At 49.9% G+C, this 17,508-nt stretch overlaps 1 protein-coding gene and 1 long non-coding RNA gene across 3 annotated transcripts in view; both read left to right on the top strand.

Annotated features, from left to right (window-relative positions):
* LOC129682726 (solute carrier family 2, facilitated glucose transporter member 5) overlaps positions 1 to 8,435 on the top strand; it is a 23,076-nt gene extending 14,641 nt beyond the window's left edge. For both annotated transcript variants that reach the window (XM_055615241.1, XM_055615240.1), the window contains exons 6-13: positions 663 to 815; positions 4,548 to 4,673; positions 4,777 to 4,964; positions 5,116 to 5,226; positions 5,703 to 5,804; positions 6,978 to 7,053; positions 7,482 to 7,609; positions 7,701 to 8,435. In XM_055615241.1, the coding sequence (XP_055471216.1) occupies positions 663 to 815; positions 4,548 to 4,673; positions 4,777 to 4,964; positions 5,116 to 5,226; positions 5,703 to 5,804; positions 6,978 to 7,053; positions 7,482 to 7,609; positions 7,701 to 7,904 (1,088 nt within the window). In that variant the 3' untranslated portion in view covers positions 7,905 to 8,435. The remainder of the gene's footprint in view (positions 1 to 662; positions 816 to 4,547; positions 4,674 to 4,776; positions 4,965 to 5,115; positions 5,227 to 5,702; positions 5,805 to 6,977; positions 7,054 to 7,481; positions 7,610 to 7,700) is intronic.
* A 2,582-nt stretch (positions 8,436 to 11,017) lies between these two features.
* On the top strand, positions 11,018 to 12,909 carry LOC129682727 (uncharacterized). Its single transcript, XR_008721029.1, has 3 exons — positions 11,018 to 11,177; positions 12,291 to 12,383; positions 12,589 to 12,909. It is a non-coding gene; the product is annotated as an uncharacterized LOC129682727 (long non-coding RNA).
* Positions 12,910 to 17,508: the final 4,599 nt, after the last annotated feature.

Here is a 17,508-nt window from a genome sequence, read left to right as displayed (position 1 = left end):
TCCGTCCATCCATCCATCCAACCATCCATCCATCCATCCATCCATCCATCCATCCATCCATCCATCCATCCATCCAACCATCCATCCATCCATCCAACCATCCATCCATCTAACCATCTGTCCATCCATCCGTCCATCCATCCGTCCAACCATCCGTCCAACCATCCATCCAACCATTCATCCATCCAACCATCCATCCATCCATCCAACCATCCAACCATCCAACCATCCATCCATCCATCCATCCATTGTATTCTGGAATGTGAGAGGTGGGGTGCACAGGTACGCACAGGTGTGTGTGGACTCGGGTGCCACGTGTGTGGCGGCTAGAGGTCCACCTCAGGTATTGTTTTTCAGGAGCTCTACATATTAATGAGACAGGGTCTCTCCCTGGTTAGCCCAGGCTGGCTGGCCTGCAGGCTCCAGAGATCTGCCTGGCTCCCCACCCTTGCACTGAGATCACCACTGTGGACTCCCACATCCAGCATTATGTGGGTTCTGGGAGTTGAACTCAGGTCCTCATTAACTGACTGAGTTGTCCCCATTTTAAGGGAGGGCCAGGCCAGATGCCGCCCTTGACCAGCACAGTGAGTCTTTGGAGACACGGCTTGTCCCTCCCAGGCTGTCTCCTGGTTGTCTGCTTATCTCCACTCTCCTTCCAGGCATATCTTCCAATGTGGTCCCTATGTACTTAGGGGAACTGGCCCCTAAAAACCTGCGAGGGGCTCTCGGGGTGGTTCCCCAGCTCTTCATCACGATCGGCATCCTTGTGGCCCAGCTGTTCGGCTTTCGTAATCTCTTGGCCAACGAGAAAGGTGAGAACAGAGCCCTGTCCCTGCCTTGTCTCCCCAAAGCCCCTGTTGCCATTTCTGGAAGCTTCTGCCCACCGACTTCCCACCGACTTCCCTGTTCCGTCCAGTGAAGACCACCCTTGGTGGCACACTCTGTCTGGAGCTCACAGTGCGCATCATAGGTCTGTAACAAGAGACCACAGTGTCCCCACCGAACAGGAGGGGCCTATTTCCGTTGGACTGCTAAGTGACTGCCCGCAGCTCAGAGGACACAGGGTTTCCTGAATTATGAAATTATGCCGAAGAGCGGCAGCGTTTCTTCCTCTTTCTGTCTCAAGTCTTGAGCTACCTTTTTCACTTTTTTTTTTTTTTTTTTGCAACCACAGTCTCATGTAAGCCAGTCTGGTCCCAAACTCACATTGTAGTCAGAGCTGACCTTGAATTCCTGATCCTCCTGCCTCCAGCCCACAAGGACCAAGATTGCAGGCAAGCAAGACCACAACTGTCTTATGCAGTGCTGGAGGCCAAAGCCAGAGATCTGTGCACACCTGCGCCCCGAGCCCAGCCCTTGTCCCCAAACACCTCCTCTTCTCTCTCTCTTTCCTCCCTCTTTCTTTCTTCATGAGCTTTGAGCTCCTGGAAGGGAGACCAGGCTCAACGATGCGCCTGCCATGGCCTGGGCTCCATGTCTTCTGTAATAGGTCACTTGTTCCTCCCAGCAGCCTCACGAGATCACGTACGCAAAACACACCCATTTTACAGATACAGAACTGGAGACTCAGCACAAGAGAAACTGGTCCAAAGTCCTGTTAAGATTCAGACCCTGCAGCCTGGACCTGGTTCCGTGTTGCACTGCCACACTCTCCCCAGCCTCCCCCTCCCCCATCTTCCCATTGTTCCTGCATACGTCCATCAGGGACGCCACATTAGCCCCAGAGGCTGGGACCCCAAATGAATGAACTAGGGTTGAATCTCAGGGAGCCCCAGGCAGCAGGACTCGTAGCCTGGAGCCAAGCCCTGCCCTGCCCTGCCCTGTCCTGCCCTGCCCTGCCCTGCTCGGGACAGGGACAGCTCTGCCTGGGCAGAGGAGGCCAGGATGTCAATCCTTTGTCCTTTGAGGGAACTGCCAAAGGGTGGCACGTCCGACCCCCACCCGACCCCCACCCCTGTCTGTGACTCTCCTGTGATGCAGGGCTGGGGCTGGACCTTTCCCCTTTTAGAGTCCTCGGTGAGATCCCTGCTCACGCAGGGCTGGCCAGCAGGCATGACGTCAGAGGGGGCAGGAAGGAGGCACCCAGTGTCAAGGCTGTAGAGAGGTCATGGTTGAGAAGCGGGATCAGGGTTATTGTTGCGGCATCTTTGGTGACTCAGTGAGAAGGGTATAGGGGACCAGAAGGAGGGGCCCAGAGGCTGGTGACCATGGCTCTCACGGGAGAAGGAAGAGCAGCAGCACTAGCCACAGACAGGGCATCGGGAGGTAGGCACAGGGTTCCAGGATGATCTTGGGCCCCAATTCTGATCAAGGGGCAGCAAAAGGATGGTGGGGGACGATGCTCCCATCTAGAAAGTGGTGCGCCAGAAGCTGAGCATGGTGCTGGACACTCATATTCTGGGTGAAACAAGCCAATTTCTTGGCCAGAAGCTGTAGCTTACCGGTGAAGGTGCAGAGGTCCACATGTGCCTTGAGGAAGATGACAGCTAAATGAGGCCTGTCTCTCATTTATCGAAGGTGAGGGAAGTTAGAGTGGCACACACCTGTCATCCCGGCGCTCAGAAGGTGGAGGAAGGAGACTGAAGAATTTAAGGTCATCCTGAAACACATAGCAAGTCTGAGGCCAGCCCGAGTCACATTCCGTTAAAAAAAAAAAAAAAAAAGCCAGTGGGACGGTTCAGTATGTAGAGGCATTCAGCGCCAAATGAGATGACCTGAGGACCCACATGGTAGAGGGAGGAAAGCGACGCCACAGACCGTCTCTGATCTGTACGTGATCTCTGTGACATTTCTCTATCTCCCTCTCCGGCTCTCTCCTTCCCCTTCTCCCTCTCTTTCTCCCCTCTCTTTCTCCCTCTTCTACACACATACCCACATACCATTAAATAAACAAATGTGATAAAAACGTAAAAACTGGGATCCCCAGACAATAACCCAGATCTGCTTCCCAACCATGACCGCTGTACAGCCTTGACACTGGGTGCCTCCTTCCTGCCCCCTCTGACGTCATGCCTGCTGGCCAGCCCCGGCCAAAAAACGCGCTTACATTGGGCGTCATGGTGCGAGTCTGCAATCCCAGCCCCCGGGAGGCTGAGGCAGGAGGACAGAGTCCAGGCCAGCCCACTACATGAGACCTATCACGAAGGGAGACACGTGATTGTTGTGCCACCAGCTACCAGCTGACAACCGCCTCCCTTGGGATGAGCCGGGTCAGCCGTGTGCCCGCAAGCAGCCAGACTGAGCCGGTATCCATACAGCTCTGCTCTCAAATAACTATGTGATCTCGGTAAAGGGCCCGGACTCTGCCAGCCTCAGTGTCTGCGTGTGTAAAACAGGGCTGTCTGGCTCCTACCCCCTAAGGGTGCGTCAGCAGGGCATGATGTGACAGGCAGTTAGGTCTGCCCCTGGAACACAGACATCTATGGTGTCACTGGCCCAGAGCACAGGAGAAAAGGCGAGAGAGCCAGAGATGACTGCAGCAGGGGGCAGAATGTTTGCTTGCCTTTCTAGCCATTTATTCTATGCAGATGGGTGTTTTGGCTACGTGTATGTCTGTCTGTGCGCCAAGTGCCTGCCTGGTACCTATGGAGGCCGGAAGAGGCTGTGGGGTCCCCCGGAACTGGAGCCACAGGTGGCTCTGGGCCACCATGTGGGTGCTAGAAACCAAATCCGGATCCTCTGCAAGAGCAGCAAATGCTCTTAGGCATTGAGCCATCTCTCCAGCCCTTTCTATAGCCATTTTTATTGTGAACGCATCACAATTACTGATTCCCAGTAAGTCTAAAGAAAAAGGAGCCGGAGGCCTTGTGACCATTCCCCAGGTCAAGAGAGAGCTGTGCCAGCCCCCCAAGAACACCCTCCCGTCCCTGAAAGGAGCCCCTGTGCCGACCTAAGCTGGTGTTGTTTGCTTTCTTCGGGTCCAGCTCATCACCTTTGGAGATGGGAGGGTGGACTCCGGTTCTGAGCCTGATGTAAGGACATTCATTGGGCATTGAGTTGGTCCACTCCATGTCACCCTGGGCAGATCTGTCCGGGTCATCGCTGTCTTCACTGCAGTTTTAAATTGCATCCTAGGCCCTCAGAATGGCTACTGTGCCCATTCTGCATGGACAGTAGTGGACGTTTGCATTACTGCTGGTTTTGCTTCTGAGTTGATCAGTGCTGCCCTGACCACTCCAGTGTGGGTGCCTTTCTGTCCCCCCTCCCCACGCCTCCCCGGACACAAACCCGGGCTGGGATGGCAAGGTCGGACTCAGAATGCTCCAGCCAGTTGGTCCCCGAAGGACAACTCAGGTCTGTGTAATGGCGCTCGGAGGCCTCCCGTTTGCCCGTGGTCTTGCTCACATTTGGCTTTGCCAGATGTCTGTTTGCCACCTCGTAGGTGCGCAGGGTCAGTCATGCCATAGCCACTGTGTAAAGAGGCGGCACACACCCACCGAAAAAGTTGAGCTTTGTCCCCAGACAGCCACATCATGCCTCGGGGTGACGGCGCAGAGTACAGAGTGGAGGGACAGGACACTGTGACCGTAGACCCTTGCTTGCAGGCTGGCCCATCCTCCTGGGACTAACTGGAGTCCCTGCAGCTCTGCAGCTTGTTTTCCTGCCCTTCTTCCCCGAGAGTCCCCGCTACCTGCTGATTGAGAAAAAAAATGAACTGGCTGCTGAGAAAGGTGAGCTTTTGCGGCGGGTTTCTCTGGACCCCGGGCTCACTCCTGGGTCCCCAGGCTCACCCACCAGCCCTGTGTTCAAGCCCTCGGCTCGGCTCTCCCTCAGCCCTGCAGACACTTCGAGGTTGGAAAGATGTGACCGATGAGATGGAGGAGATCCGGAGGGAGGATGAGGCTGAGAAGGCCGAGGGCTTCATCTCTGTGTGGAAACTCTTCAAGATGCAGTCACTGCGCTGGCAGCTCATCTCTGTCATCGTCCTCATGGCCGGGCAGCAGCTGTCAGGAGTGAACGCGGTACGGGCCACCTGTGAGCTTGGGGGCAGGAGGCAGTGCTTGGCCAAGTGCCGGGAATGACCCCTGCACACATCTCTGAGGGGCTGGGGGCAGTGGGCCGCTGGCCTCCTACACTTGAGGTCCTCCTCCATGCCCCATGGCTCTCTTCCAGATTTACTACTATGCCGATGAGATCTACCTCAGCGCAGGTGTGAAAAGCGACGATGTCCAGTATGTGACGGCTGGGACAGGGGCGGTCAACGTGTTCATGACCGTTGTCACAGTGAGTATCCACAAGCCACCAAGGACAGAGTGATACCTGGACAGGGAGCTGGGCCTGAAGGATGGGACCCTTGGGCTTTGATGTTCCCACCTCAAAGCTCTGTTCTAAGGGTATCCCTGACTCTAGTGGGGAGCAGCCCCAGACCCCTAAAAGTAGAAGCTCAAACCCCCGCTCAGATGCTCCCACTCGAGGCCTAGAGCCGTGGGACTGAGGCTTTTAATGTGGGCTCTCACTGAAGAGTGAACATTTGGGCCTAGCCAGACCTCCCCACTGGCCACAAGGACACACGGATGTACTTGCTTGTACGATTATGTACACACCCGTGGCTGGGCCTGCAAACCTCCTGGCTCTTCGAAAGTTGGTTGAGAGGCAGCGAGGGCGTCCCCGCGATGGCAGCCCCAGGTGGGGTGCGCTGTCCCCACAGGAACCCTAGGCGCCGGCTCTAGAAGCTCACCTCCTGCCTCCCACACCTCCAGATCTTTGTGGTAGAGTGTTGGGGAAGACGGCTTCTCCTCCTCCTTGGCTTCTCCACCTGCCTCATATCCTGTATCGTGCTGACGGCTGCCCTGGCGCTGCAGGTAAGGAACGCTGTGACGGTGACCCAGTAAAGAAAGCTCAGGGAAGGCGCCAAAATGCATCGGTGCCACACGAAGAAATGAAAGAGAGGCAGGCCTCCTCCTGGTACTGAGAGAGGCAGGCTTCCTCCTGGTACTGTAAACCAAGAGGGAGCAGCTTTCCCCTGCTCTCCACCTGTCCTCAGCTCGTGGTCTGTGTTCTCTGTTGTGTGTGTGTGATGTCTGTGTCCCTGACGCCCGTCTCTAAGAAAGGGCTTTGTCCTGCATTTACTGAACAGCATAGTAAATACTATGATGAAAAAGAATGGAAAAGGAATGAAGGATACTTATTTATGTATTTATTTATTTATTTATTTTTGTTGTTTTGTTTTGTTTTGTTTTGTTTTGTTTTGAGACAGGGTTTCTCTGGATAGCCCTGGCTGCCCTGGACTCGCTTGTAGAGCAGGCTGGCCTTAAATTCAGAGATCCACCTGCCTGTGCTTCCAGAGTGAGGGGTACTCTTTTTAAACAGATTTTTTTGTTGTTGTTGAGATAAGGTCTCCTATGTAGTTCTGTCTGTCCTGGAACTCAGCGTGTAGACCAGGCTGTTCTCAAACTATTTTACTGAAATTTTAAACAGTTTTACAAGGGAAGGTACTATCCCCCACCCCAGCTGGACCCACAATAGTGTACACGACCACACACAGATGCTATCAACCTGCGTCCACACGTTCCTTCCAACACATATGGGGTAGTTGTTCAGATTTGCTTTCAACACACACACACACACACACACACACACACACACACACACACACACACGTACAAGTGTGGAGGGACAGTATGGAAGAGGACACAGCTCTCCACACAGGTGAGAGCTGCGCTAGTGACCCTGCTCGGGACCGGCACCCTGCTGCTCCCAACCTGTGTGTTCACAATAGTAAAGGGATGAGGCACCAAAATGAGTTTGTTTTAGCAAGTCTAGTCAGATGTCTCGGGGCCATGATTTCGCCTCCCCCCACCCCATCGAATCAGCTTCCTCTCAGCTGACCTCTAAGGTCTCATCGAGTGGTGAAGCAGTCACTGCTGGCTCCTTCCAGATCCAGGTACCATCTCTGCTCTGAAGTCCCCAGAGTTCCTGTCCCAGCTGGTCTTAGCACTGCCAAGGACTGACTTCCTATTTTCCTGCCCCCACAGAACACCATCGTCTGGATGCCCTACATCAGCATCATCTGTGTCATTGCCTATGTCATAGGTCACGCCCTGGGACCCAGTATGTATCCCCATGCTGGCCTCATGGTTTCAGGGCCCACATCCTGCTCCTGCATGATCTTCTCTGAGAATCCCCAGGGAGGGTAGAGGTGTCTCCAAGTGACATCCCCTTTAAGCATAGGATAGAAGGGGCTGCAGCTGGCACTATGGGTCAACAGTACTGCCATGTGTGACTGGCAGAGTGAGCGCCACAGGCAGCCTCTGCCATCCATCATGCCCCCCATCCTCATGAACTGCATTTGCCTTAGAGATATTCACTGTCCTCATGGCCAGGTGGTCAGGGTGCCAAAACACCTATTGTCTCAAGGACCCTTTGGGAGCCACTGTGCTATCCGAGGTGTCTCCCCTAGCCTGCCTGCCTTCTAATCTTCTCCGCTTTGCCCCTCCTTCTTGAGGCTCTCTCTCACCCCTCTGTTCTTTCTCTCCCAGGCCCCATCCCTGCACTGTTAATCACGGAGATCTTCCTGCAGTCCTCCAGGCCCTCTGCCTACATGATTGGAGGCAGTGTCCACTGGCTCTCCAACTTCGCCGTGGGGCTCATCTTCCCATTCATTCAAGTGAGTCCCAGCAAGCCCCCAAGCCACTAAGCCAGAACCTCCTAGCATACCCCGAAAACATAACATCCCTCACTGATCCCTCTCCCCACAGGTGGGCCTTGGTGCCTACAGCTTCATCATCTTTGCAATCATATGTCTGCTCACCACCATCTACATCTTCTTGGTTATCCCAGAGACCAAAGGCAGGTCATTCATTGAGATCAACCAAATTTTTGCCAAGAAGAACAAAGTGTCAGACATATACCCGGAGAAGGAGGACCTCAAAGACCTCCCACCTGGCATCCCTCTGGAGTAGCAGAGCCAGGCCATGACCCAGGGTGGGCGGTCTGCATGGACCTCCTGTCTATACTTCAGCTCTGGATTCTTATTGTCTGACATTGGAAGGGAGGCTAGCCTGGTGGGGAAATCCAGCCCGTCACTAGCCTCCCTCCACTGGGGGCATCTGACCTGCTTTTCTTGGGGCCTTTCTGCTGCCTCCAACCATAGAGGCGAGCCACAGGCTCTCACTCACATGCAAAGCTGTCCCTTGCCTTTGCTGGGTTGACTCTGGAGGGATCCTGTAACGTCTCTTTTCTGGCAAAAAACAGTTATTGCGGGACCAGACGAGAGGATCATCATTCACCAGCAAAAGTGCTTCTTCTGTGGCTCCCGTAGGCCTCCAGGGCTACTGGCATCTGCCCAGGATTGAAGTCATCCTCTCTCCTGACCCAGCCGTGTCACGAAGCTGGGGAACAGACCGTAGGAGGACACTCTGGGCATGAAATAGTAACCGTAAATGATAGTTTTCTGTATAGCCAATAAAACAGATCTGATCACTTTTCACTAAGACATACCAGTTCTGTGCAAGCAGAGGAAGGCCACAGGGGTGACCTGCGGCCCACTGCTGAGCGGTCTCCCGAGGGCAGGACCTGGCGTAGAGATGCTGGGACACTCCCTGCTGAAGGAAGTGGCTGGCTGAGAGCTGCCAAGCCTGGGAGTTGTAAAGTTGGGGGCAGGGTGCACTCCTGTCTGCAGTTACACACTGAACCACCAAGGGGTCCTGGGAGGAGGCTGCAGGAAGGGGTCTGGGTGCAGGGGATTGGGACGGGATGCTCCTTACACCAGCAAGGCAGAGACAGAGTCTTAGAGGCATGAGTGTGCGTGTTGGCGTGTGAGCGCAGTTAGAAATGTATAGAGAAAGCCTTGAGGTGTGGCTGCTTCGGGAATTAAATGGCTTCGTGTTTGTAGGTTCTGGCTCAGCTGGTCAGAGTGCAGGTTCGGCACCCTCTGTGGTGTTGGCGTGCTTGGGAATGAGTATTCGTCCCGAGCCCGCAGGTGAAACACAGTGGGAGAGAACACTTACAGGACTGGACGGGAGGTGGACAGTGGGAGAGCACAGACGCCGTGGGAGCCTGGGGCACTCCGCAAGCAAACGATTCGAGTTGGCTGTTCTTCTAGAGGTCAAGGGTTCAATTCCCAGCACCCACATACAGACCTCTAGAGCTCCAGGGTAACGATATCTCTTTTGGCCTCTGTGATGCACAGTCATACGTGCAGGTAAAGCACACACACACATAAATAGAATACTATGTCGAACGAGGGAAAGGCGTTTTAGAGCGCAGAGGAAGCACATACCTGTCTAGGCAGATGCGTGTGCCTCCATGAACACCTCCCAACCTCACCCTGAGTCTCCGGGAGGAAGACGTCAGGAAAGGCAGGCGGCGAGGAAAGGCACATCCGGAAGGGCTTTGAGATGAAGTCTGAAGATGAGGACTGAAGGCTGCTGAGGTAAAACTGCACTGTCTCCAGGCTGCTTCCCAAGGCTGTTCCCGGTGCCTGGAGGGAAAGGGGGAAGAGTAGCTGGCTGGCCGCCCTCTGCTTCTTTAGCTTATGGTTCTCTGCTTTGTTTACGAGGCATGTAGACTTAGATGACCTCAGACTGACTGCGTAGGAACCAATGAGGCAGCTCACACATGCCTTTATCCTGTGGCACCTGCCACCAAGCCTGAAGACCTGAATTCAATCCTTGAGACTCACACAATGGAAGAAGAGAACAAACCTTTACACACTAATTTTAAAAAAAAATTGAGGGAGTTGATATGTAGACCAGGCTAGCCTGGTCCTCCTGGTCCTGCTGGGGTTACAAGATTCAGTGCTTTGATCATTGACTCCTCCCGGTTCTTTCGGCTGTTGTCAAGAAAAACATTTACAAAAATAGAGAAAAAGATTACAAGTAGTTAAACAGTACTGTGTATGCCAAGCAGTGTGTCTAATGCCAGAGTGATTGCCCTGTGGTTAGGCGCACACACTGCTCTTGTAGAGAAGCCAAGTTCAGGTCTCAGCACTCACATCACATGGCTCACAACCACCCATAACTCCAGGTTCCGCAGGCACCTGCACTCGTGAAAATACCTGCACACGAACACACACACACACAATTAAAATAATGAAAAATGAATCTTTTGTTTTGCTTTTTTAATGAGACAGGGTCTTTTCATATGGTCCTGACTGTACTGGAACCTGCTAGGTAGACCAGGCTGGCCTCAAACTCACAGAGATCTGCCTGCCTCTGCCTCCTGAATGCTGGGATCAAAGGTGTGCACGATGGTGTCTGGATCTAAATAAACAAAACAAAAACACAGAGAACAAGTCGAAGCATTGCTTATTCTTTTGGCTAAAATTGAGCGAAGTACAACTGCAAGTGAAGGCTGGGGCAGTAGCTCAGAGCCAGAGCATTGCCTGGCATGTGTAAGGTCCTGGGTTTTAGACACCGCCACTGTGAGAAGGAGAGGTTGGGAGAGTGAACCAACAGGAATGGTGGCAAAGGATGGCAATCTGACAAGTGTGGGGGGGGGAGGTGGCTTTCAAAAGACCTATTATCTTTAGTGTGTGTGTGTGTGTGTGTGTGTGTGTGTGTGTGTGTGTGTGTGTGCGTGCACGCGCGTGCGCCCCACGTGCATGCAGTGCCCCTGGGGGCCAGAAGAGGGCGTCAGATCCCTAAAGCTGGAGTTACAGACAACGGTGAGCCACCCTGTGGGTGCTGGGACACAAACCTGGGTCCCTGTTAAGAACAGCCAGTGCTCTTAACTGCTGTGTCACTCCAGGTCCCTAAAGATGTCTTTAAATGACCACTGTGATGGTTTTAAGTGGGTGGATAAAAATGTGTTTGGAGAATGTGGCCGAGAAGTGTGCCCATGGGGCTATTTTCCAGGAGTCTGTGGGGTCCACCCTCACCGTGAGCAGGCACCACCCAATCAGAAGAAGGGAAGGGTCACTCCTTCAGCCCTCTCGTCCTTTCTTCCACCCCCTCCTGGCTGGGGTTGGATCTTGCTCTTTGTGGGCATCATAACTCCAAGCTCTCTGGCCTTGAGACACTAGGACTCACACCTGTGGTTTTGCGCCTCTAGCCTCTCACTGAGAGTTAGAGGTGTATGCCAAGATTCCTGATTCCTTTCCTTTCTTCTTTTGTTCCACTCAGGTTGGTTGGTTGGTGAGGTATTCTTGTGTGGACCTAAATGGCTGAAATATGCACAAAGAGACAAACCTAGACTTAAATTTGTGATGACTCTCATGGATACCGAAATCACAGGTGTGTGCCACCACACTCTACAGATAATTTTTTAAAATATCTAGTATTTTTATTCATTCTTTGAGAATTCAATGCATTTTAGTCAGACTCACTGCCATTCCCCACTTCTAACTCCTTCCGTGGCCCCCAACATAATCCTGTCTCTTTTCTTCTGAATCCTGCACTGAGCCCTGCAGGATACAAATGAGTGTGCTCCTAGTCCCTTGGAGCCAACCAACCAGTGACCTCTTGCCCCAAAGAAAAATGACTCTAATCCCAGTGCTCAGGAGGCAAAGGCAAGTAGATCTCTGAATTTACAACCAGCCTGGTCTAGAGAGTGAGTTCCAAGACAGCCAGGACCACACAGAAAAAAACCTGTCTAGGAAAATGAAAAAAGGAGCCATTCGTTAATTGCCAATGAGTCCTCGGCTGAGGGCAGAGCCTTGTGACCCCTCCACCCTCTATGCTGGAAGATTGCCCAGTTTGTCTTGTGCTGGTCTCACAGAGTTAGCCACACAGCCTCGAGTTCACGAGTGGAATAGCCATGTCGCGTCCAGGGGACAGCATTCACAGCACTCACCACCATCCCCAGCTCTCACATCCCTTCCTGCCCTTCTTCCGTGATGTTCCCGAGCCTTGGGGGTGCTGACCACGATGTCCCCTTTCAGGTGGAACACTCACGGACACTATTCTCAGCAATACTATTCTCAGAATCTGATAGTGTGAGAATATGAATTATTTGACCAATTATATGAGTCTCTGCCCTGATCCATGTGCTCACTGCAAAAAGAAGCTTTTCTGACTAAAATTGAGAGCAGCACAGTATATGGATATAAACACACACACACACACACACACACACACACACATTTAGAAGGCACTTTGACAATGACCTTTTAGCAAAACAATAAGTTTTTCCCTAGGCCTATGACCTCTGTGGTGGTTTCAATACGAATGTCCTCATAGACTCATGTATTTGAATGTTCATTCACCAGAGAGCGGAATTGTTTGAAAGGATTAGGACAAGGAAGTTTGGAGTTGTTGGAGGAAGTGTGTCACTGGGGGTGGGCTTTGCGGTTTTAAAAGTTTAAGCCAGTCCCAATGTCTCTCTCTTTCTCTCTCTCTCTGCCTAAGGATCAGGACATAGCTCTCAGCTACTGCTCCAGCACCTGCCAGAATGCCACCAGGCTCCCTGCCATGATGATAAAGGACTATACCTCTGAAACTGTAAGCAATCCCTGATTAAATGCCTCTCTTATAAGAATTGCCTTGGTCATGGTATCTCTCTGGTATTTGAACACTTGGTTCCCAGTTGGTGACACACTTTGGGAAGGTCTAGGCCGTGTAGTGGTCGCTGGAGTGGGCTGTGAGATTGCATATTCTTGCCCTGCTTCTAATTTACTCTCTCTGCTTTGTGCTTGCTGTTAAATAGGTGAGCTCCTGGCTTCCTGTTCCCACTGCCTGCCACTTGCTGCCATGCTCCTTGGCATTGATGGACTCTTTTCTCTCTTGAACCATACGCCAAAATAAACTCTCTCTTCCTTAAGTTGCCTCTGATTACCGTGTTTTATCATAGTGGAAGAAAAGTAACAAACACAGAGAGAAAACAAAACACAGAAGGCCCAAAAGATACTTGCCACCAATCCTGATGACCTGAGTTCAATCCCAAGACCCACATGGTAGAAGAGAGTTAACTCCTGAAAGTTGTCCTCTGACCTCTGTATGTTCACTATGACACATGCATACCCCTACACATACACAACAATAATTATAGTAACAATTAATTAAAAATATAAAATTATTAAGGCTGCCTTTTTGTCTTGTCTTGTGTTTGAAGTGCTAAGAATGGAATCCAGAGTCTTAAACACACTAACCAGCTGACTGCCATGAAGCCGCCTCCTCAGCCCTAGGATATTTGTTGCTGTTGTTTTGGTTTTTGATACAAGGCCTTACTGTGTTCCCTGGACTGACCTCAAACCCATGGTGCTTCTGTCCCTGGGCCCCAAGTGCTGAGTGTTAACATTTAGGCAGCCTGCTTCTTGTTTGCCTAGTAACCTATGATATCATCATTAGTCGCTGCCCACAGGGGCCTGGGATAAAAGGACCCCTGCTTCTTCCTCTCTCTCTCTTGTTCTTGCTCTCTTGTTCTCTCCCTCCCTCCTGCTCTCTCCCCTTTCTCTGTCGGGGCACTCCCTTCCCTCTATCATGTCTCTTTCTCTTCTTTCCTCTCTCTTTCCATCTCCATGCAATAAACCTCTTCCATATAATATCTGTTGTGCACGCCATTAAAAAAAAAAAAAGCACTGGTGCATTGGCCGGGAAGGGCTCTCCTGGTAGCCTCTGGTCTAGTCACGCCAGAACCCCTTACAAGAACCATGATACCCACAACAGATTTGTCTTCTGTTTCACCTATCACTGACCACCATTCAACCACTTATGCCTGAAACCTACACTTTCTCTCAACTTCTCTCCCTTGCCTTTTACAATGCACACCTGTCCCTCTGATGCAGCTGCTCAGACTCAGTGACCTGCCCTGTGCTCTGAGCACCAAGGACAAGGTGGAGACTGGGTTACACCCTCACCCACAACCCACACTGCACTAGAATCGGCTTGGGGAAACTGGGATGTTTGCGCCGGATGTCACTTTTAGCCACTGGAGCTGCCACTGTGGACTCAGACACAACCTGTTTCTAAACCGTCCCTGTTAGGTAAGCGAATTTCCTGCCAGGCTCTCATTGTTATGCGCAGAAGATCATTTTCAGTTGCACAGATGTCCGCTCAGCTGGGCTGGGCTGGGACGACCCGCCAGCCAGCAAACACCCTGGGGCGCATGAGCCAGGTCTCACTGCGCGAGGCACAGGGCAAGCTGCCATGTTGATTTTGGAATAGAGAAGGGGTGCCATGCCCCTCCCCCGCTCCTGCAGACCTCCAACCATGCATTCTAAACAATGCTTTTAAAAACTCTTCCTGATTTCTGTACACTCTACTCTTAAAAAAACTTTTTAGTGCTATAAATTCTTATCTAATCATTTATATAATTTGCTCATTGGGTTTACATTTATAAGACTTCCTTAGTCATAATTAACTCTCTTTATCTTATCTTCTCTTAGACTAAGCGCAACAAGTTCATTTTAAATTGGTATGGATTTTTATATAAACTTAAAGTTATGTTTTTACAACATGCTGTATATATGATTCAACCCTGGTTCAAAATAATTGTTTTAAATTTTTTAAAGATTTGTTTATGTATTTATTATGTATACGAGGTTCTGTCTACGTGTGTGCCTGCAGGTAGAAGAGGGCACCAGATCTCATTACAGATGGCTGTGAGCCATCGTGTGGTTGCTGGGAATTGAACTCAGGTCCTCTGGAAGAGCAGCCAGTGCTGAGCCATCTCTCCAGCATCAAAATAATTTTTATAAAAAAATGCTAAAATTTCAAGGTTATAAAGGTCTATCAAGATTAACAAGCTAATTTAAAATGTTTCTCTAACTGCCTATGTCTTTATCACTTCCTAAATTAATAAATAAATGCTTTTTCTCCCACCATGAGCTGCCTGTGATCTGGATTCACCACTAAGCTTTCTGGTTAATAAGTTTGACATAATGAACTCAAATGTAATTTTAAATTTCCTTACACTGTTCTACTCTATTGTTGGTTTTAAAACTCATAACTTGGGAGTTACTACGTATAAATTTTTACTTATACTCTAAATTGAGATCTATTAATTTTAGGGGCATTTATTTCTTTATGTTAAAACTTGGTCGTTGTGCTATATCTTCACTCTGAATAGGTTAAAATATGCTTGGTCTTGTTTTCCAAAAATGATAATGTTATTAATCTATAGTAAAGCCTTAGACTTTTATAAGCTATGGACTTTTTATATACTAAATCCTAAAGTCCTAGTATTCAATGCAAGTTAATAGTCAGTCAGATCAAGTCCTGTAACATGTCCAAAATATATTTATAGTCCTAAAGATGCAGACATGGTCTCACTGCCATCTTAACTAAACAGCTGAGGATGGTCCCTGAGTCACCATACAGGAAGTGGTAAAAATAATATTTTTGCCTGAGAGGAGTCTTCCCGATAGGCTCAGCTACAGCACAAAACTATATTTCAGACCTTGGCTGCTGCCCTGAGGCTGTTGGCATTCCTGCAGAAAAAAAAAAAAAAAAAAAAGAGGTCTGCAATCCCCCATCCTGTGGGGGTTTAGCCAAAGTCAACTCTGCTAGATAATTGTTTCAAATGCAGCTAAAGGGGTCCTCAACAAGCCATGCCCTGCCTGCCGACAGACTGGCCTTTGAAAGTCAAAATGCTCCCTATGGGCAGAGACATGAAGGCCTAATCAACACAAGCCTTCCAGCCTTCCTTGACCTGGTGGAAGACAGGCAGCTCCTAGATTCAGCCACCTCCACCACCTTACCCAGCCCAGGGTGGCATTGCAGGCCTGTTATAACCTCACACTCTGGTCCCACGGTCATACTGCCAAGTTTCCTCTTGGGAGACTTCAGATGTCTTCTTAGTCCTCATCATAGGCAGCAGACCAGGCTTTAAGCCTCACTCCTAGAGCTGCTACTGTCAGGTCTAGACACAGTCTGCTTTGTTAAAACAGGTCTCAGATGTAACCTTTTACCATCCCTTCAGCTAAAGAATAATGAATGTTCACAGTAGTCTCGCCTATGTCTCCTCGTACAAGGCCTAAGGATACAGAAGTTTAAATTATGAGCTTCTAAAAAACTGTTTGAGGATCCAAAAAGTGTTAATGGCAGTTATAGATGTTTGAGGGTCTAAGAAGATGTTTTAATGTTGATAGATGCAAGTTATAAAGGTTAAAAGGTCTAAAATGATTTAAGGTGTCCTAAATAGATTTTTAAAAAAGGCTTCATATTTCTTCCTGTTGATATTCTACTGTTGTATTGACTGTCCAGAGCTTTGGCATTTATCACTAGAGCTCTAATTTATTAATCTAACTCTCATTTAAAAAAACATTCCACTATCATGGGCCCAAGCGCAGGATTTTAAATCTTCTTTGGTTTGTCTTTTAGGTGTAGGCTTAAAATTTTTCCCCCATTGTGCTAGACTTCTATACATCCAGTTTTCTGGACAGAGGGGGAAAAGGCCTCTCTTCCATAACATGTAATCATACTACAAGTTAAGAACAAGTGAGCTTTTACCCCTTCTGCTTCACGGAAGGCCTCTGCCTTTCCAGAGTCCACCTTAGAGAGTGTTTGTGCTGTTAACCCAAAGGTGTCTGTCTCCTGCCTTTTCTACAATGCAGATTCAATGCATACTACAATTGTGATGCTAGCATGTCTAAAGTTTTATCTCCTTTATAAAACTTAAAAGGAATTCTTGTAAGCTGCAGGAAATCCACCTTTCAGGTCATTTGGGCTACTGCATTTATTGCCTATCTCAGAGGGTGGGATTCCTCCCCTTTCCCTGGTTTTGGGACTTCCCTTTCCTGGCTCCTCAAATGCTACATTCCTACCATCAACACTGGCTAACTGGTGAGTCTTCACTTCCGGTTGGCACAAATGTTTCCTACTGCTCTCTCCAACCTATATCCAAAACCTTTATCTAGGACCTCTTTCCCTTTGGGTGAGATTTTCTCTCTACCAGCACAGTTTCTCTCCTTCCCCTTCTTGCACACCTATAAAATCCTAGCTCAGTAAACCATGTCTGCTATGGGCTTGGTCTCTGGCCAATGCTGATAAGCTGTTGGAACAGATTGTACCATACTAATCTATTTACTGAGTCAAACCTTGCTCTTGGGATGCCTTGACAGGTAACTGACTCCTACCTTCCCAGGGGGAATAGTCCATTCATCCATTCCTCCAGATTCTCCTCTGGGGTGTCTTCTGGAGAATTTCAGATTTCTATACCTAGTGCCTGCTTTAAGGGCCTCTAAGCTTACCCACCTCAACTACCAAATTTGGCCTCAGTATTCCTTAAATGACATATTGAAAATAAAACCCTTTTAATTACTGCCAGTGATTGGGTAAATGGAGGTTCCCATGTTCAAGTCTCCTCTTTGATCCAAACCTTCCTCCTCAGTTCACTCTCCCAAAAGTTTTACATGTACACCTAAAGGATTTTCTCCATAACCTACTTAACTTTGTCTTCTGCCTGTATATATGTTCCAGTATCCTGCCAGACCCAGGTGTTTCCTACAGGTGCTCTGACCTCACAGACTTCCGTCAAGCTGGACCTGTGCTTTTCCCTCCCAGCCATGGATGTTCTCACAAACCCTGGGCAGCATCAAAACAGCCTGTTCTTCCTGGACTTGGCCAGCATTTCAGCCCTTTGACCTCCCTATAGTGGCTCCAGTGTGAGCAGGAAGTAGCTAAAGAT

The sequence above is a fragment of the Psammomys obesus genome, unplaced genomic scaffold (genome assembly GCF_907164565.1).
Source record: "Psammomys obesus unplaced genomic scaffold, mPsaObe1.curated_primary_1811, whole genome shotgun sequence".
Classification (NCBI taxonomy): Eukaryota; Metazoa; Chordata; class Mammalia; order Rodentia; family Muridae; genus Psammomys; species Psammomys obesus.
Note: the sequence above shows the minus strand (reverse complement) of the source record. Positions and strands in the feature narration are given on the sequence as shown.